Here is a 21381-nt window from a genome sequence, read left to right on the forward strand (position 1 = left end):
ACTATGATGCAACTTTATGCATATTTAATAATTGAATCAACGATGACTTATATGATGATCACCTAAAGATGATGATGATGATTATATTTATTTGTATCCCGCCTTTTGCCCAATACTTGAGTGACAGCAGTAAAAAACAGGAGCATACAAGATGATCCCTGCAGATACAGTGGGTGATCTTCCTTGTGATGTACAGAGTCTGGGTGCTAGTTCCTTTTACGACTTGCCAGCATTCCTTGATGGCTCACATGATCAAGGCCGTAATATCAATATAGTATATGACCTATTGTGCTGTATTTAACCATACTTGCCCTCAAAAATATATTTTCCCTGTGGCTTTTTATTTACGTGGGAAGGGCTTTTGACTTTAATTTTAATCAGGCTGTTTTTAAAAAGAGAAAATTGTAATATTTCACGAGGCATTTGTCTGCATCCCAAGGCTCTTTGAGACTCAGCATGACAGGAACAAGCCCTCAGAGTGCCTACAGGATGCAGTGTAATATCACAATCTAGATTGCTCCTTAAGGGCAAGCACAGATTTTGGCTGGATACCAAGGTTATCCAAAATGTGCAAGCCTGTGTTTATCAGCACCATTACATACTAATATTTTAAAAGCTTTGATTTTCAGCTCGAAATTGCAATTTATAATGTTTAATGTAGCATTAGATTTTCAATTCTCTTTGAACCAAGGGGGATACAGCACTTGCCTTGAGATGGAGTCTTCATGGAGTCCAGCCTAAAGTTATGATATAGGTGAAACAGTGTGGACACACACACAGTATTTTGCATGCTAAAATGACTGTATAATACATACCTAAATGACTACCTTACTCCACATCTTTCCTCGGGAGCACCTCTTTTAACATCTTAAGTTCTACTCCGGATTCCCCCACTGGCTGAAATGCAACCAGTGTCCACTAGGAGCAAGACCGCTTTGGATGTAGCACCAACTTTAAGGAAAACCCAACTTAAGTGTTCTCCACCTAACCTGAATACTGAACATTTTTTGATGCCAGGTTAAAATGTGACTTTTTCAAGAGAAGCCTTTAGTGATGGTTTTATTCATTTTTATTATGCTTTTGATGCTATGTTGGGGCTACATCCAGATGGGTTGCTTTGTTTTATTTTTATTTATTTTGTTTTATTTTATTTATTACATTTTTATACCGCCCAATAGCCGAAGCTCTCTGGGCGGTTCACAAAATTCTACAATCTGTATGCTGTTTTTTGTTTAAATAAGGATAGGTTTTTTTATTCTGCTACTATTTTCATTGTACTATTGCTATAGATTTTATTATGGATTTGCTGTTTGTAAATTGCCCTGGTCTCTGTAATGAGTAAATCTTTATTGCAGCAATAAGAACAATATGTGGGGGTTATTGTTTTTTAGATCCTCAATCTCCAGAAGTAAAATTCGTAACAGTTTATGGTTCTTCACCATTGTTCAGCCTGAGGAAGGCGGAAGAAAAGAATGGACCCATAAGGTATCTGGGTTTTATGCTAAGTTTTTCAGACATCCAAGAACACTTAATATTTACACTTGATTGTTTTTCAACATTATCTGATTAGATTATTTTGTTCCAAGTCTTTCCAAATTTCATTGAAATTCAAGAGATTTAATTTATTCCATATGTGGGTTTACTTCCTATATTGTATAGCTTGCTGCTTATAGACCCCAAAATCTAGTGATCCTCAAAGCACAGAATCTTTTGCCACATATGCAAGATCACATCGTTGCATTTTCCATAAATTAACTCAAGCCAATGAAACACTCCTCAATTTTATATTTCTTTTTTTTATTCATTTTCAACACTATATAAACATAAAAAAACATTCCAAAATATAACTAAAACAAACACAATAGGAAAAAAAAACTTCAAACATCTGCTACATACATATTGAATAATTGTTGAGTACAAATATCAAAAACTATTACATATACCTTATCATACTACAACATCTTCGTTCTTAACATAAAAGTGCACCCCCCACCTCGGGATCATTCTTGAGTCCAAAATCTAATCGTTTCTTCTGCTGGTGGTTTCCCACTTCCCTTAGTAAACACAAACACTAGGAACTGTTTCCAGATTCCTTCGAACTCATTTATTTTAGTTACGCCTTTTCTCCACTTAATATTACATGTCAGTTTATCATTAATGGCTATGTCCCATACTTCTTTATACCATTCCTCAATAGAATATTCCCCTTGAATCTTCCAGTTCCTAGCTACCATCAGTCGTGCTGCAACCAACAAACTCGATATCAGCTCTATAGTTCCTTTTCCACACTTTATATCTTCAAATAGTGACAGCAATGCTATTTTTGGTGTTTGTTCTATTTTCATTCCAACTATTTCTTCAATTTCTGAGAACACCATCTTCCATAATCTTTGTACATATTTGCATTGCCACCACATATGTAAATACGTTCCTTTTTCCCCACAACCTCTCCAACAATTTGCTGAATGTTGATCACTTATCTTATTCAATCTAACCGGGGTTAGGTACCACCTCCATAAAATTTTAAAATAATTCTCCTTTATTCTTACTGATAAACTTCTCAACACTCTTTGTTTCCATAGTCCCTCCCAGCTCTGTCGCCCTATTTGTATCTTCAAATCTGATTCCCAAACCATTTTCTCTGTATTCTCTCTAAACTCCTTCTCTAACAATATTTTATATATTTCACTCATTAATCCTTTTAAAACTATACTACCTCCTTTTCCTTTCTCCTTACTTACTACTAATTCTTCAAACCTCGTCATCTTTCTGCACATTCTATTATCTTTAATCCACTTTTTATTCCATTGATCTAATTGACCATACTCTAGCCACGATAGCTTCTTCTCCTTTAACAAATTTTCCATATCCTCTCTTATTTTAATATCTCTTACCCAATCCTTTAATTTTATTTTATTTTTCTCTTTTAATATTTTACATAATCTACCCTTTAGATCCTCTGGGAAATTCTTTAACATTATTTCAATTTTATATTTCTGATTGGCAATTGATTTGAATCTCCATTTGCCATAAGCAAGCATTCATTTGTGTATGGGTAAAGGATATTAAGGGACATTTAATCTATATTAAGGGATCTCGAGACTGCATCTTTGGACTAGGCCCTGGGTGACCTTGGGCATGGTGCTGCCTTTCCCCCCTTCCTTTTGGAGGTGAACAAGCTGAGATTAAACCCAGAAAAGACAGAGGTTGGTCAGTAGAAAGCCTGGCTTGGGGACTGGGATTTAACCTGGTTAGGATGGAGTAACTCTTCCCCTGATAGACCAGACTCATAGCTTGGGAGTACTCTTGGATCCTATGCTCTCCTTGGGTTCTCAGGTGGCAGTAGTCTTTAGAGCTTTTTCACAACTATACCTAGCGAGCCAACTGCAGCTGTTCATAAGTTAGTCTGATTTGGCAACAGTTACCAATGGTTTGGTTACGTCATACTGTGACTATAGCCTACAGCTGAGAGGGACCCCTTAGATTCTATATCCTGGAGGCTGTAATGCATATCTATGCACTCCACACAGAAGGTTGCATTGCATCTGCATTCTAAGCCATAGATGCAATGGAATTCTCTGTGTTGAGTGCATAGATACGCATTACACTCTCCATCTTACTCTCCCCATGCCCATCATTAGTGATAGGCAACAATGTGGATGGCTTCAAAAGTGGATTGAAAAAATTCATGGAGGATAAGGCTATCAATAGCTAGTAGTCAGGATGGCTACGTGTTACCTCTAGTATTAGAAGGTAGTATTTCTCTCAGTATAAGTTGCTGGGGTACACAAGTGGGACGATAATAATGCAGTCATGTCCTACTTTTGGGGCTTTGATAGGCATCTCATTGGCCACTGTGGGCATGGCTAGACGAGCGGGGTGCTAGGTGACGATCTCATGATTTTATGATCACGAGAACATCGCTCTTATTTACACGCCGTGCGCAACGTCCCAGGAGAAAGAGGATGTCGTGCCAGCCATTTTGGTTTTTTGTTTTTAATCGGAAAAGAGTGCTGGAGCGCTCCTGCACAAAAGATAAGTTTAAAAAAAACCTTCGCCCACTCCTGATGGGCACAGAGCTCCTGAGGAGCTCGGTGCCCCATGCCCAGGTCCTCGTGGTTACTCGCAAGGAGCCGGGACAAAACCGTGATGGCGGGCCACATGTTCCGCGGTCTCGGGATTATCCTGAGACCACGGAAAAATCAGAATAAAACTGTAGGGCGATATCCCGGGGCAAGGGAGGGATCATCCCTCCCTGCTCCCGGGATCCCCTGTGCATCATGTGGATGCACAGGGATGACCCCGGGGCGATCCCCAGAATATCCCCCACTCTAGCCATGCTCTGTGAGGCTGGATAGGACTTTGGTCCAAACTAGCATGTCTCTTCTCATGTTCTTACCTTCTGTATTTGCTTGCTATTCTGCAAATCCAGTGGTGTGAATAGTACAACTCTAGGTTTACACTTGTGTTACTGAATCTTTTAGGATTGCAGGTTATTTTCTACAATATCACAAACCATTTAGTGATGGCCAGTGATTGAGAACTTTGAAGGGAAACAGTACAGACATCAAGAGGCAATTGAATATAAATAGCTTTTGACTACATGCTTTTCTGTCTCTTTCTAGTTCTTACCAAGTGATTGCTGCTCCCTGGAGACCACAGTGCAGCTTTAATTGTTATTCCTTGACTAGCCTAGCTTACTTCAGCAAAGGCAGTGACTCAGAGGGCTATGTGGCAGCTGAATTCCCAGCCCAGGTCATTGCTGACAACATGCTGGACTTCACCCTTGGAGACAGACGATACTATGGGAAATTTTACAATGCTCCCTTGAAAAAAGGAAAAGATTATTGCATCATACTGAAGACTATCAGTGAATGGAATGGGGTATGGGTGCTGCTCAGTTCTTTCCCTGTTTTGTTGGTTTGACTGAGAATTATACTTATTTGATTTATTCTCCATGTTCCTAGGATGGCTCACAACAAGTTAAAATTGCAATAAAACAAATTTTAAACATTAAAGCATGAGTGTATAAAAGAGCAGCATAAAAGTAGTCTGTGGATTTAAAAGTAAATATAAAGCAACATAAAAACAATGTGCAGAGGATTTAAAAGCACATTGGAGAGCATAAAATGCTATTTACCTGGCACTGAAATAACATCAAGTTAGGCACCAAGAGCCTCGTGTGGCGCAGAGCGGTAAAGCAGCAGTTTCTGCAGCCAAAACTCTCCACACGGCCTGAGTTTGATCCCAGCGGAAGCTGGTTTCAAGCAGCCGGCTCGGGTTGACTCAGCCTTCCATCCTCCCGAGGTCAGTAAAATGAGTACCCAGCTAGCTGGGGGAAAGGTAATAACGGCCGGGGAAGGCAACGGCAAACCACCCCGCTATAAAGCCTGCCAAGAAAACGTCAACGAAAGCTGGCGTCCCTCCAAGAGTCAGTAATGACTCAGTGCTTGCACGAGAGGTTCCTTTCCTTTCCTAGGCACCAAGTGAGCCTCCTTGCGCAGAGCCTTCAACAGTTGGGCTGCCACCACTGTGTAAGCCCCTTTCTCCTGTAGGTCACCCACCATACCGTAGATGTGTGTGTGGGGGGGGGGGACGACCCCCAAAAAGGGCACATATGGAGACAAATGGAGATGGTGAGGGGAATTTCTGCAACTTTCACTGGGGGCTCATGAAAGTCAGAGGACTTTTGGGTGTGAGGGAGTACTCATTTGTGGATGATGTAGCCAGGTCGTGGTCTTTTTCTTTTCTTTTCTTAGGACAGACACACAGCTTGGTAGCTGCAGTGATACCCACTTTAAAACTGGAGCCTCAAACGCCCCTGGGAATGACAATATGTCAACACAGAAATTCCTTCTAATATTTCAGTCCCAAATGTTGAAGGACTTTGGTGATAACTTTTGACATTATAACTTCTGCTACCCCCTGCCAATCTAAAACAAATTCAACATTATGGACAGATTTCAAGAGAGCTCATTAAATATTTGATGTAATAGGGCCTAGCTGCTTCAGTACCATAAAACCCTAATCTACCTGCCCACCAGCTTAAAATGAGATATCTAAGCTCACTCTATGCCCTGGGTCAAAATAAGAGCTTTCATTTATTGGAATGTCTGGTTTTTCAAATTCTTTTCAAGTCATTCACCCTGTTGAGACGAAGGAAGCTTATTAGTGCTTTCAGAAATCCTCATCACATGAATAGAGAGAGAGAGACATACCTTTAATAAATTGAAATAGGATTAAAAATAGAAACTTAAAACCAAATTATGCTGTGAGGCACAAGCACCAAATCTGATTCACATTTGGGAATTACAGATGTGAATATTTAGTGAACAATAGTTGGTTGATGTCTGGGTCTTTCTTCCAAATGGCACTTGCTTTATTCCAAGTTGCTATTTTCATTTAGGCTAGTGTTCACCTGACTGCAGACGCTGTGGTAGGGCAGGAAGTGGAAAGAAAGGCTGTGAGGTAGACAGTATCTAGAAGGGGAAGAAGTCCCTGTGGTCATTTGATCTGAGAACTTCTGTAATTTTGGATCGTGTTCTCAGCTGTCCTCTGAATTGCCACGTGCCTTCCTCTTGGTGCCATGATGTATTTTTACTCTCCTGATAACACAATAACAGGAGTATTGAGCCTCTTTCAGCCCAAGGTCTGAATTGCATTTTAGAGATGCTATCAGGCCACATTCCAGTGGTGGGCAGGGCTGGAGTCAAAAGGGGTGGGCCCAGCAAATCAGCATATTAAAGCTCTGATTGCCAGCAACTAACCCTTAGAAGAGGTATTTCAACCTTTAGAAGGGTGGGGGACTGCACAAAAGCCAGGAAGTCACCAAATGTTTGGAAGTCAGGGGAAAGTGGGTGGGTTGCCATCTGGGGTGTCCTGAAGGGTCAGATTGGTCCCTGGGCCTTAGGTTCTGACCCCTGCAATACAACACCCATGAAAAAGAACCCATATTGTAGTGCCCTTAGCTCTGACTCATTCTTTTTTAAAGTTCCACTATAGATATAGAAGTTCAGCAATTGCCAGGCTCACTACTTTGTATTTAGGGATGAACTCCGTTTCGTTCCGCTGTTGTTCCATAGGTTCATTTTGCTCCATGTCCTGCTCCACTTGCCTTCTGGTTTAACTTGAAGTGTTTCTGAAAGAACTGGCCCAGGTACAATGCAACCTTAATTTACATCTTTGTTTTCCTTGCAGGTTAGTGATGCACACCAATGCGTATGTGGATTGATTTAAATCATAGAGCAGAAAGGAATGTTGATTGTGATTGAGCAATCACATCAAGATTTGTTTTTGCTCTGCTGTTTAATGAATGTACTTATGCACTGGTGCACTTCAGTAACCTGTAACAACAGAAAGACACAAACTAAAGAGTGCAGCAAACTGTGCCTGCACAGGAGTATGAAACAAGTCCAAAAATGGGGAAATGGTAGTTCACGAATGTATTATTGTTACTCTAGGAACCAGATCAAGTAATTTGGAACCCCTAGTTCTGGGGAGAATTTTATGAGCATCCCTAATTATGTTGATCAAGTGTGCATGTACCTGGAGCCATTTGGACTTCATGTCTGTTCAAAAAAATGTATTGTGTGAACAGGCCTTTTCTATAATACATCAGGCTGTTTTCAGTCAATAATTTAGCGCTGGAGTCTCCATTCTCCATGGTACTTGTTTGATGAGTCTGGAGACAAAACAACTGTTCTGCACGCGAGTGGAAACTTTGGACTTTAATGCCAGACAGCCATGCCACATTATAAATCTCTCATGAAATGGAGAGGAGTTTCAAAAGCAGTTTATGATATGGCATTAAATAGCTGGAATATGGTTCGGCTTTCCAAGGAAAAACAAGTCAAAAATCCCACTGGGCATGTAATAGCTTGTTTAGTCCCATCTGCATTCTGATCTAGTATCACCAGCAACCATCTTTGCATTTTTTAAAAATCTACAGATTAATCTACAGTCAGTGAAATTTATTTATGTTTAGTCTTTGATAAGCAGAGCATGACCACTCACTTCCTTTCAACTCAAGGCAAAGTTTTAAAGACCTCTATTTTTATAATAACAAAAATAGTTTTCACAAGGAACATTTTAAATGTGTTATAGGCTATATAAATGCTGTTAACAATCCTTTGAAAGCATTTCCACGTTAAAAAAAATAGATTACATAACTGCAGAAAGAAAGGCTTTGTATCAAGACAAGACAAGAGTTTTTCTTCAGTCAACCCAGGTATAATTGCTCTAGGCCAGGGGTAGGCGACCTGGTGCCCTCCAGATGTTTTGGATTATAACTCCCATCAGGCCAGGGCCAGCGCTACCATAGAGGCCACTCAGGCGGCCGCCTAGAGCGCCAAGGTAAGGGGGCGCTGAACGCCGCACCCAGAAGCCGCTCTCCCACAGCGGCTCAGAAGGTGGCTTCCGGGCATGCCGTTCCGAAGCCGCCCGCCTGCCCCAGTGTCCTGGCTTCACTTTGGCTGGGCGGGCGAGATGGCGCCTCGCGCCCAGGTACGCTGGGGTGGGTGTGGGTGGGTGAAAGCAGCTCACCTGCCTAGGGCGCAAAATAGTCTGGCATTGGCCCTGCATCAGGCCCAGCCAGCATGGACAATGGTCAGAGATTATTGGAGTTGTAGTCCAAACTTGGGGTGCTCCAGGTTGCCTACCCTGCTCTAGACTAAGCTACTTGTCTTGCAGGCCGTTTTGTGTGATGAAATGCTTTCTGCAAATTGCACCAATGATGCTCGTGGTTTTTCCATCCTGTAGTGGTGATTTTTTAGACACTTGGTCAAAATGAAATAGGTGAACACAAGCGTTACCAATCAGAACAAAAATGTAGGGGAATTTCAGTACTTTGGGGAAATTAGAAACTTACATTGGTCTGGTTTGCACGGCACAATAACCTAGAATTCTTTTTAAAAGCTAGGTTATTGGGAACCTGGCAGTGTGCTGGTACATCCTGCAAAATCGCTCCCACTGCCAGCGGAAATGACTAGCCAACTCAGAGATGCTCTATTTATCATGATGTATGAAACACGAACTCCGGCTTGTCTCTTTCCCAACAAGCCTAGAGTTGGAGCCCATGCTTGAATGTGCGAACTGGGCCATTATTTATTTATGCTTTGTCATGAGACGCTTTAGGCTCCAGTTCAACCCTATATCCAGTTAGCTGAGAGTAAGCCTCACTGAATTTAATGGGACTTACTTCCGAGTAGACATGGGTAGGATTGTTCTGTCAATCGCTTAGCCAATGTAAACTTGCTCAGCTGTTTGATTTCATATAACAGCTTGATTTATTCAGCCTATAAGCCTTTGTGTGTGTGTTTGTTTGTGAAGAAAATATGTTGGCTAACTAGCAATTACTTTTAGTACTTCCAAGGCTACAGTCCTGGACCCACTTACCTGGGAATAAGACCCATTGAACTTATTTGGATTTACCTCTGAGGAGACATGCATAGGATTGCACTGAAAGTCAGATCCCTTGAAATTTTACGTGCAAGACAGCAAGAGGTGGATGTTTTCCATGGCCTAGATCCAAGAAACAGTGTGATTAGTTAACGCACTCACTGAGTTTGGGTTAGCGTGTTGTGTGAACAATCCCAGTGATTGGGTTCGCATGATAAACCAACCCAAGGATTGCTGTCTGAAACAACTCATGGTGGTTTAGCATCAGGGTAGGTTGTTATTCCCAAACAACCCACCTTGATAACCCATGGTCTGTCTTACCCATGATGGGTTGGCGAGTCATATCAACCCGGACATGCCAGCCCATTGTGGGTAAAGAACAGCAGGCTGCAAACTTCTCTTCCCAAGTTCAGCCATGATCACTTTTCACAATTGTGGCCAAGCCACTGCCAATGCCCCTTTCCCCTTGCAAGCAGCAGCTGCCCCAAAGTACCCAACCAGCATTTTGGAGGTGCTGCCACTGCCCCCCATCTGCTCCCACCAACCTCCCCATCCCCCCTTTGAACACGATCCTAATCATGGTATTAGCCTTTAATTTTTAATGCAAAACCGGGGTCAGAAATGCCCCCCCCCTCTAGTCCACTCCAGCCCAAGTAGGCAGTTCCATGTAAAAGTGCGTCCCACACTCTTCGCCCGATTTCCGTTGAAGTTTGACAACTGTCAAAAGACCTATCAAAGCTTGCCACGGGTAGTGGAAACAGGAGGAGAAACATGTAGATTGGCTTGAAAAAAACTCTCTTTGACAAAGAAAGTCTTTTTCAAGCAGATCAGGTCATTTTCCACCTTTACCCTCCCGTTTCCTCTAGCTCCACTGGAGTTTAACAGCTCCTTTGACAGTTTTCAAACTCTGGCACAGCTAATAAAACGAGCAAAAATGGGGTAGTGGGGGGGAAAGGAGGTGGAACACACTTTTATATGAAAATTGGGTGCTGCTAACTTGGGGGTTGGTGGATTAGAAGGGGGCACCCCCAAAGGCCAGGACAGTACTTTAAATCCTGAGGGTCACTCAGCTAACTGGATGATCTTGAGCACTTTTCCCCACCTGTCAAAGTGCTCAGGATCACCCAGTTAGCTGAGCAACCCCTGGGATTTAAAGGGGATCCCTTGGGGATCCCTTTCTTCTAGTGCACCCCCCAAGCAGCATCCCATTTTCATATAAAAGTGCACGCCACCCCCACCCCTTTTTCTTTCCCAAACAGAGTAACTGCTTCTAGTTTGAAGGCTGTCAAATTAGAAGCAGTTAGTTTGTTCAGTAGAGGAAAAGGGAGTGGTGTGTCAGACATCCTAAAAACATTCCTAGCAAGGTTCAGGGCAACACACTGAATCCTGGGGATACCCTTGCTAGGAGGGTGATCTATACCCCATTTCCCCACCTGTCAACTGTTCAAGGCTGTCAAACTGCAACATACAAGTGAGCAGCGAAGGCATATTTTCGACACCTGCAGTTACTCAAGTGTGTAACTGAAAAACTGAATAAAACAAATAAAGGGGCTATTTGCGTACATAAAATAGGGCTGAGAAAATAAGGGGGGGGGGAATTCCCAGCCCTGTTATTGTGCAAAAAAAAAATCATTTTTTTAAAAAAGGGCTCCAACTGCAATCAAGATTGCGATCAGAGAGGGAATGGGGGTAGGCGACAGATGAGACGGGTTCTACTGCCAAATCCTCTGGGATGCTGGTGGACCTGGCTGGAGGACTGAGGGGGAAGGGTGGAGAAACAACCATCACACTGTGGGTGGTGCGTCCAATTATCTTCAGGTGCACAAACTATGCTACTCACCACAATGGGTTGGCGTTTCATGCAAACGTGCCCATTGAGACCTTTCTCCCTTTGGAAAACAGTAATGCAGACTTGTGTTTTCTTTTTCAGGTGAGAAAGCAATCCTGTGTAGTCTGGGCTCACATTAAAGGTAAGTTTTCATTCAATTAAGAAAACTACAACTGTTAGCTACTTCTATTTTAAAAATAGCAAATTATATGATTTTGTATGTTTCACTACAAAAAAGGAAGTTTTAGGGATATACTATCTTTTTTTTCCATCAAATAAAATAAACTTCCAAATGTTTCAAAACACACATGCTCAACCAAGGATAATTTCATCTTCTAACAGTGCAATCCTATTCATCTCTACTCAGACGTAAGCCCTATTAAGTTCAGCAGAAGTTACTCCCAGATGAGTATTATAGCAGAGGTGGATAGCTTGTGGCTCTCTAGATGTTTTGCCTACAACTTCCATCAGCCTCAGACAATGCGGCCAATGGTGAGGTCTGATGGAATTTGAAGGCCAAAATCTGGAGGGTCACGTGTTCCCTATCTGGTGTATACGATCGCAGCCAATGTACAGAATACATTTCACTTTCTTAAAGCAGTGAAGCTTAGATTTAGTAAGAAAGCAAATAGTGGGCCCATTCAGAAGACACCTTAAACCATGGCTTTAACCACAGTGAATAAGGCTTTTTGCTTTATTCACCATGGTTAAAGCCATGGTTTAAGGTGTCTTCTGAACATAGCCCAGCTTTCTGGCTTAAGGTGTCTTCTGAACAGGGCCATTGTGTCTAGTTCTGTGTTCCCAAACTTTCAGCACCTTCAAGTGCTATGGCACAAAATATAAGTACTAGGGCAAATTTTCCAGAAATTGTGCGTCTCTAAGCAGATGCATGGTACTGTAATTTGTCACTCATCCAGTTGGTGTGATGCCTGAAGAGTAAGCGTAACTTCATTCCTGGGATGCAGCAGCAAGGGTTACATCAGTTGGCTACAGCTGCTCCTTTGAAGATGTATTTATCTCTACCTTTTGAATATGAAAGTGATATTGAATTTCTAGGAATGTTTTCTCTCTCACTCACTTTATTGTCTTTTATCCACCATCACTGCCAAAAGGTAAACATGATGCCCAGCCGGCATAACCAGTATTCAGCGCTAATGTTATGTTCCTATTTTTCTCCAGATTGCATTTATTTATTCATTCATTGGCTTATAAATACTGTTATATTTTGCCTCTTGAAAAAGATGCATGTTTCTGGGGTGATTTCATCACAGAAAAAGTGGCTGGAGTCAAAAAGTAATAGGTATAGCATACTATTGCTTTTGAGAAATAACATATTCATGGAACTTCTTTACTTGACTACTGTCTGTGGTCCGCTGCTGCCTGACAGAGCAGTAAATCCAGCATTTGAGTTTTGTTGCAGTTGCTTAAACTTCATTCTTTTCAGACAATGAATCACAAGACAGAGCTACTTCATTTAGTAGGTGCCTACTTGATTTTTTCTTGATTTTTCCCCCCTTTCAGATTCATCATCCCCTCCTCAGCACTTGACTTTTGTCTTGTTAGGATCAGGTGCTGCTCTCTGCTCCATCCTGTTACTGTTGCTCTGTGTAGCATGGTATGTAGTGCTAAATATTCACTTTCGTAGATGTTTGCTAGAATTAAGTATATACAAAAGAATGAGCAACATGGTGAATTCTGGGAAACAAAGGTGAACACATGTCAAATTCTAAGGGTAATCACAGAAGTTTTTTTTCCACTTACAATGGGAACCTACTTTGAAAGTTTTGTCACAAGAATGCTGTATCAAAAAGTTACTTCCCATGCTAAGACATTGTGGCAGTCCTCAGTCCAGCTCCACCCCATTATCTGTCAGGCAAACTGTCTGCCTTCTTTTTAAAAAAATGGTTTCTATGCATTTATCACAAAGCAGATCTCTTCATCCTGCTTTGGGAACTGTGGGATTGGGAGGTCTGTTGGTAATTTCACTGACACTTTTCACTAGGGCCCTATCACCACCAGTTCAAAAAGAAGTAGGCTGAAAATGTGTAGAATTTTGTGTTGCTGTTTTATTGTTTTTATCAGCTTGCCCCAGATAGCAATAACACTATCAAACTACATGTGTCTTCTGCCTTACTGAAGCAGTTGTTTTAGACAGGGAAAAGTATTTTTTTCATGGATAAGAACATTTGAAATATATTTCTAGACTAAACAGTATGACTCTGTTCAAACAACACACTAAGCCATGGTAGTTAAGCATTTTGAGCTAAGCATTATGGCTTAGCGTGTCATGTGAACCATTCCTAACCATGGTGGCTACATAACCACAGTTTAAACACACTCACTAATCATTTTCTACAAAAGAGTTAGTGGCCTAACCATGGTTTAGCATGTTATCTAAACAGGCCCAATGAGTCAGTTCAGATGTATCAGGAAACCATGGTTTCCTGCTACAAGAAGAAATCTCAGGCTCTATATTTCTCCTTTCCTCCTCTCCTTTTGTGCATCCTCAAAGAGGTTATTGAAGGCTTTTCCTTCTGCTTTGAAACAAATGACAGTTCCCTGTTATATCAGAATTCTGGGAACTGTGGCTTGTTAAAAATGTGGATTATTAGAACAAGCCAGGACCTGAAACCATGGTTTGTTCTTGGCTTGTACTAAGAAAAAACACTTTAAACTAACCACAGTTTTCTGAATTTCGACTTAACAGTGTGTGTGTGTGTATGTTTAAAAAAGAAGAAGAAGGGGAAGTTTCTCCTCCAGGCCATGCAAAAGGAAATGAGGTGATGCAAGCCTGGGGCTTGTGCAGGCTTTTCATGTATGGTTAGGTCTGAATTAGCCCTTTGTTTTCACATAACTCTGTCCTTACATATGCGAGTATGCAAGATCCCATTTGCCAGTCAGCTCTGCCTGTTTGGTACCTTTAGATATATTTTCAACCAAGAAATGTCTCTGTAAGTGTAAGGGCTGCATTTCTATTCTCCTTTTCCTCCTTTTCCTCACTTAACAGGCAATTGGCCTGTGTTTACTTTTCTTAGACGTTACTTTGCTTAGACATTAGATCAATTTAAACTGCTTGTTTGGCATTCATAAATGAAATTGCATAAGAGAAGTCTTTGAAGTGAAAGGGAGCAGAGGAGAAAGAAGATTTTGTTACTTTTCAATTTTTTTAAAAAAAATCCGGGTGGGGGGGGGGGGGATAGCTTCTCATGACCCAAATCCCATAGCAAAGTTTCCAAAAGCTCTTTTGTGCTCATAATGATAATTGACCAAGAAAGCGATACCAGATCCCTGCTGGCTGTAGAACATATCATAAATGTATTCTACTTTGAAACTTCTAAGTAGGTTTTTATTTAGATTTATACTTTATAGGATTTAGTATTTTTGTTTACTGTTGAAGGTGTTTAACAATAAATTTAGCAGTAGATTAAGATAGGAACATGCCTTTATTTTAATATGCAGATGATGCTGTACTGTTATCACTTTCTAGGACTGGGTTAAACTGTCTGCATTTGGGACTTATTGCTCTGAGAATAAGAACATATGAAGAGCCATGCTGGATCAGACCAAGGGTCCATCTAGTCCAGCACTCTGTTCACACAGTGGCCAACCAGCCATTGCCCAGGGATGAACAAGCAGGACATGGTGCAAGAGCACCCTCCCACCCATGCTCCCCAGCAACTGGTGCACACAAACTTATTGCCTCAAATACTGGAGATAGCACACAACCATCAGGACTAGTAGCCATTGAGAGCCTTTGCTATCAATGTCTACTAGCTCTAGAGAAATGACTTGGCACATTCCCTACGGGAATGCTAGGGAACCAGTGTGGGAAGGGGTGAATGGCAAAACTTTGCAATTATGTCTATCCCTCAAATTACACTCATCAGTAGTAGAATTTATACTCAATTCAGCCAGGTGGTATGCTAAATAAACCCTTCAGGTCCATAGCAGGGTTGACTAATTATGCTTGTTAGTTGGTTGTTGAGGACAAAATAGGTGGCAGGGAAATAACCATGTATGCTGCTTTGGAAAGAAGCTTGGAATATAAATGAATAAAATAGCAAAGTTCAAAATATTTATTTTGTTACTGTATTTTTAAGTCATCCAATAACTGAGGTTCTCTGGGCGGTGTACAAAAAAGTGAGATATAATATAATGCGAGAATAATATTTTTGGAGTGCCTTAAAAAAATAATAAAATACGTTGAATGACAGAATAAAAATCTGTTAACTCTGTAGAATATTTATTTATACTACTTATGTTTATAGTTACGATGCGATTTTAAATGTTGATATACTCTTGTGGAATGCATGAGAGTCTAGCTATAAGGGTTTCTTCTTTCCTATGGAATGTTCTGCATATATGATTTGCTTTTTTAGTTTTAATAGTGTTTAATAGTTCTTCTCTCTTGTGTGAATTTTGTGTGAGTATGATATTTCTATTAATATAGCACTCCATCGATAGAAGTATCACATTGTACTATTTTATAAGATATTCACACGAACAGCATAATTATCAACAAACACTATTAACATTTCTAAATCCTGCAACTGAGGAAAAGCACCAGCTCCAAACACTCAAGTCACCTAATTCCCCAGTGAATGTATGTGTGGATTTTGTTATTTTCTGTAGCTCTGTACTTCAACCATTGAACTGTTTTATCTTTAACTGGATTATTTTCTCTCCCCAACTCATTCTTCGGCTATTATCTGCATAGTGCAGCAGTACACATGGCATTACCTTCAGTTGAACCGACCAGAAGAACAGCTGGACTCTTATCTGCAACCATCTATATTGCCAAGTGAGCATTGCGTCATCTTCTCTAGTGGCTCAGACTGCCTCTCTTCTGTAATGCAGACATCTACCAATCATCTTGAAAAGAGAATAAAATAAGAAATAGGACTCCTGTTCACTTGGGATGCTCAGAGTGAGCAAGTCCACATGGAATATCAGTCCCTGCCTTCACATTTGGGAGTCAAGTGATATTTTCTGTTTTAATCCCTCTTTTGCTTTCCATTCCTAAACTATATTGGGTGAACATTGTTCTGTATACACATGTCTAAATGTGAAATCCTTAGCAAATGTGAATGCCTGCTGTTTCAGCCCATCTCAGAGGTATGCTCTTGTTTTAAAAATATTTAGGGATTTCCCATCCAAACATAAAATGGAATATTGCTTTTACATACCCAAGTTAAAGACAGAAATGAAAAAGCTGCTGAGAGTCAGGTAATATTGGGTTGGATCCAGAGTTATGAGTAAGTTGAACTTTGTTCCCATTCAGGGACCTAAGTTCACCTAATTTAGTCTGGATTCAACCCATTGGGTCTATTTGCTTGTCATGACAGCCCACATTGGGTTAATTTACCTACAGGGACATTTGTGTTATGCTAGTTGCCCACGGGCACCATTTTTGCATGGTGTCTGCAGGCACCCATCTTGACATGGCTTGTTTTGCAAAGCCAGGCCGAAGGAGTTGTTTGAGGGTTAGACAACCCTCAAATAATCTTAAACAAACCATGGATTATCTGAGGGTTCTCTAATGAGGACCACCTGGGTTCGCATGACACGACAAGCCATGGCAAATAGAACTTACGAGTGCCAGGCATGACACAGCAGTCCCTGTGGGTAAATTAACCCACAATGGGCTGTCTTGTCATGTCTTACATTTCAATTTAAATTGTCTGTAACATCAGGCTGCAATAAAAAAATGCAGTGAGTTTTTTTTAGTTCAGATGCATTTGTGGTTACACTCTTGTCCGTGGAAGCCAATTGAGGGCAAAATATTTCCAAAACCATACTGATTGCTTGTGAATTAAAAGAAATCCTTTATTTTTCACAGTGTTTTTTTTTTTACAATTTCAAGTGTATTTTGGTTTTAGCATTAGTGCTCTACACTTTTTCTTAGGGCCCAACTATATGTTACACAAAACAAACACATACTACAATAGTCTCGTGTCCTCCTTCTCAGGTTGAAAAGCTACTTTGGAAGGAAACTCTTTAAGAATGAGAGCCAGTATTGTGTAGTGGCTAAAATGTTGACTGGAAGTTGGGAGATCAGAGTTCTAGTCCCCACTCAGCCATGAAACTCACTGGGTGACTTTGGGCCAATCACAGACTCTCAGCCCAACCTACCTCACAGGATTGTTGTGATGAGAAAAAGGAGAGGAGGGGGATTGTGTACACCGCCTTGGGTACCTTAAGGAGGAAAAAGGCGGAATATAAAGGTAATAATAAATAAAAGAAAGAAAGATTGGAGAGGCAGCAAGAGAGGGATCATACAGGCAGGTGAGCCACACTTACCATCTCTCAGTCTCTGCCCTAGGCTGTTTTTGTTGCTGTTTCCTGCTGTGATGGGACCACCATTGTTAGCAGACCTGATAAAAGAAGAACAAAGTCTCCCAGGCTGATTGACAACGTGAGCCAGCTGTGTTTGTCTCCTAGGACGAGTCTTACATGCCATGACCCATGTGGAACTATTTAGCCCAAGAGCAACAGAAAAAGGGGGCCTCATGTGGGCAGGCGAGCCTCACTCACCATCTCTTGGGCCCTTGGGTACTGGCATTTTTTGGGTGGCCCAGCTGCAGAACTTTCTGGACAGGGATAACCTGGCTTCAATTGTCTATGGTCTGGTAACCTCCAAGTTAGATTACTGCAATGCGCGCGCTATATGGGGCTGCCTTTGAAGAAGGTTAAAAAAACTGCAGCGTGTGCAAAATGTGGCTGCCAGCTTGATAACAAGCTCAAGAAGGTCTGAACATACAACACTGATGCTGGCCCACCTGCACTGGCTGCCTGAATGTGTCTGAGTCCAATTCAAGATGCTGGTTTTGACTTAATAAGCCTTACACGATTTGGGACTGCAATATATGACGAGAGGGCGTCTTCTGGCATGAACTTACCCATACACTACATTCATCATCTAAGGCGCTCCTCGAGGTGCCTCCTCTGAGTGAGGCTCAGAAGGTGGCAACAAGGGAGGGGGTCTTCTCAGTGGTGCCCCCCAATCATAGAATGACCTTCATGACGAGGCCGACCTGGTACCAGCATTGTCATGTTTTCAGGACCGGGCTAAGATCCTTCCTCTTCTCTTAGGAATTTGGCAGCATATGAATTTTTAATTGAGTCTTGTATTTTTCGTACTGATTTTTTTTAAAAAAAATGTTTAGATGTGTGTGTGTGTTGTCTGTTTTTATATGTTTGTATGTAAATGGGTTTTTATACTATGTATAATGTATCTTTAATGGTTTTTAATCTTTGGGCAGTATAGAAATATAATTAATGAAATGTCTATCACCCTGCTCCAAATCTCAAACTGGTGGAGGTAGGGATGATCTTGAGCAAGGAACAATTTAAATATTGAGCAAGGAACAATTTCCCCCTGCCACTTCTCTACACTCAGTTACTATACCTGTAGGCAAATTCTGAACCTTAAAAAAGGACTGTCAGACTTCAGTTATATGCAGTAACATGAGATTGTATCAGCTGCTGCTTTGCACTGCTGAAAGTTAGCGGAACAATCTGTTCAAAGCAAGTGAACCAGAGTGATCAAGCTTTTTTCCATTTGACCATTCAACTGTTCCAAATCTCATGTATTATTCCCTCCTCCCACTCCTTTAATGTTACAGATTGCTAATATAGCATTGTACCTGAGCATGTGATATCAGGGATGGGCTGATAATCTTTGTCCTCAAATAGCATTGCCACCCTGCTTGCATTGAACAAAGTCCCTTAGGAGGGTTGGCATAAGGACACTGGTGAGGGAGAGCTGGACACCAGTGCCAGAAAGAGCAAGATGCCCGTGGATGGCCTGAGTCATATATAACTTTCTCCATGTAAATGCATACGTTGTGGGCTGGTTTGTGTGTGTAGGTGGAGCAGGGGAGTAGAGCGCTGAGGGCAATACAGGATGATAATAAACCTGGTGAAGGGTGGTGTTTATTGCATCCAAGCCATACTCACCAAGTTGACCTTTCACCCATCACAAAAACAGCCTGAATCAGGGCCAAGCTTGACCTGATTTTAAAAGCACCCCTGCATTTAATGTGCACTTTTTCTTTTTTCTTTTTTAAAAAACACATTAAGTACAGAGATGCATTTAACATCTAGTTTGGTCCTTAGTGACAACTTTCTTATCCAATTTGCAAAGCATGCAAAGTGCAGGTGCGTTGTACTAGATTAGACTCCTTTTGTGAACCTTGGTCTGCAATTAACCTTACCGGAGAGTTGCTCTTTCGAAGAGCAGAAAGGAGGGTGGTGAGCCGGAGGTTCCTTATTCCCTAAAGCTGATCGGTCTTGCTGGCAATATCAACACCAGGAATGGGGAATCTTAGCCCCAGAAGCAAAATCCAGGCCTCGGGGGTTCCTCGAAAGGCTCCACTCTTTCCCTCTGCCCCCACCCTTTCCTCCAGCCATCAAACAGTTTGTGATTTCCTGGCTTTTGTGCAGGTTCCCCCCCCCCATTTGAAAATTTTGAAATACCTCTCCCTTAGGCTTAGTTACTGGCTGTAAGAGTTTTAACCTACAATATGCTGTTTTGTTGGTTTTGGGTGTGTTGTTGTTGTTGTCTTGTATTTTTGGCCCTGCCCCTTTTGTCTTTGGTTCCACCTGCCACTAGAATGCAGCACCTGAGAACTTCTCCAAAATTGAATTCAGACTAAAAGAGGTTTCCTAGCCCTAATCTACAGGTACCAACCTCACTGTTTATGTCCTTTGCATTGGGCAATGAGGGCAGCTCATACACTTCAGAGGACTGGATTTGGCCCTGGGCCATCCATTTGCTGATTCCTAATAAAGGAGATGAATTGTACCATAGGACGGTATAATACGTTTGACACAGGAATGTTTTACAGTTTCTAATGTACAGGCAGCTCAAAGATCTAGGAAATACTTAGCTGAAAATTCAATCAGAGATGGAGGTAAAGGAGAGTGCTATAGGGTGATGCCCATGTGAATATCAAGCTTTATGTAACTCAGCTACCACTAATGCAGCCTCTGATGTACTTGCCATGAGTGGGAGTATATAGATTGCTACATAGCCAGCTGTCCCTTGTAAAATACTTACACACTGGAAGCATGGATGCTGAATTTTCTGAAAGACTCAATATGCTTACTGATTGGTGTGGTATTAAATTTCAGTGACAATTGGCTGTTCATGAGCCCCTAGTGCCAAATTGTAAAGCTGCCTTTAATAGTTAATGTGAAATTTGCCATTTCTGTTGCAGCTGCTGTAAAAGGTATAACTTCTGGGTCAGTGCATACTTGTGATGTACGTGAAAGACTTGGGGAGGAGGGAACAAAACTGCTTATATCAAGCAAAACAATGTTCCTTTGATCCATATTATTGTACTGGAGAATTTCAAAGCTTGTACACTATTTTGTGACCTGTCAGTTGGCCTAATAAAGTTAACACCCAAATCAGGAGTTTGGAATTGCTCTTGTGTTTAGTGTTTCTTTTGTGTTGTGATGCTTTTCCCCAAATGCTGGAAGGCCAAGATGTGTCAGCCTTATACTATGCTGTCAGAAGGAGGGAAAGGAACCTATGCCCTGATGGTGAAATGCAGGACATCTTTGAGCATCATCACACAGGGGGAAATCGCGTTTCCTTACCATCGCTTCTCCGCCCACGCATTTGCCCCCTCATTACTTCCTGTTTTGAAAGAGGAAGAAAACAACCTGCATGTGGCTCATTCAGTGGGCCGTTTTGATTGTGCTGCTTCTCCTGCACAAAGCAGGAGATAGCGGCAACTTCCGTCTTTAAAAATAAGTCAAACTTGGGTGTTTTTTTTTGGTGTGAAGATCTTTAGAAGGGGGCAGGAGGCGCATGGAAGGCAGATGATGTTGTGAGATGGACCCGTGAAAATCTAAGTGCCCAGTAACAAGCATGCAATAAAACACTCATCTGATGGAGCTCTTTGAATATATTATACCTTATGAGTTAAAGGAACATACATGGTCACCACTTGCCTTTATCTCCCATATCTCTCTTACGTTTAGTTAAGACATGTTCAGAGGCAATATGCAAAATCCTTTCCATTTGTTTCTGAAGGATTTGTAAAATAGGACAGACACTCAGCATTGGCCATACTTTAGAAATCAATTCAAATGCTGACTCACATGCAGCTGAGAACCTGGTCTTGTCATTTTTTAAATGTGTACCG

General features: G+C 41.4%; 1 protein-coding gene across 1 annotated transcript in view; it reads left to right on the plus strand.

The window, feature by feature from the left end:
- SUSD1 (sushi domain containing 1) overlaps window positions 1-20652 on the plus strand; it is a 54785-nt gene extending 34133 nt beyond the window's left edge. Inside the window, exons 13-18 of the mRNA XM_063128462.1 lie at window positions 1392-1485; window positions 4626-4884; window positions 11327-11366; window positions 12746-12839; window positions 15942-16025; window positions 17547-20652. Coding sequence (XP_062984532.1) covers window positions 1392-1485; window positions 4626-4884; window positions 11327-11366; window positions 12746-12839; window positions 15942-16025; window positions 17547-17631 — 656 coding nt within the window. The 3' untranslated portion in view covers window positions 17632-20652. The remainder of the gene's footprint in view (window positions 1-1391; window positions 1486-4625; window positions 4885-11326; window positions 11367-12745; window positions 12840-15941; window positions 16026-17546) is intronic.
- Window positions 20653-21381: the final 729 nt, after the last annotated feature.

The sequence above is a fragment of the Elgaria multicarinata genome, chromosome 6 (assembly GCF_023053635.1).
Source record: "Elgaria multicarinata webbii isolate HBS135686 ecotype San Diego chromosome 6, rElgMul1.1.pri, whole genome shotgun sequence".
In the NCBI taxonomy this organism is placed as follows: domain Eukaryota; kingdom Metazoa; phylum Chordata; class Lepidosauria; order Squamata; family Anguidae; genus Elgaria; species Elgaria multicarinata.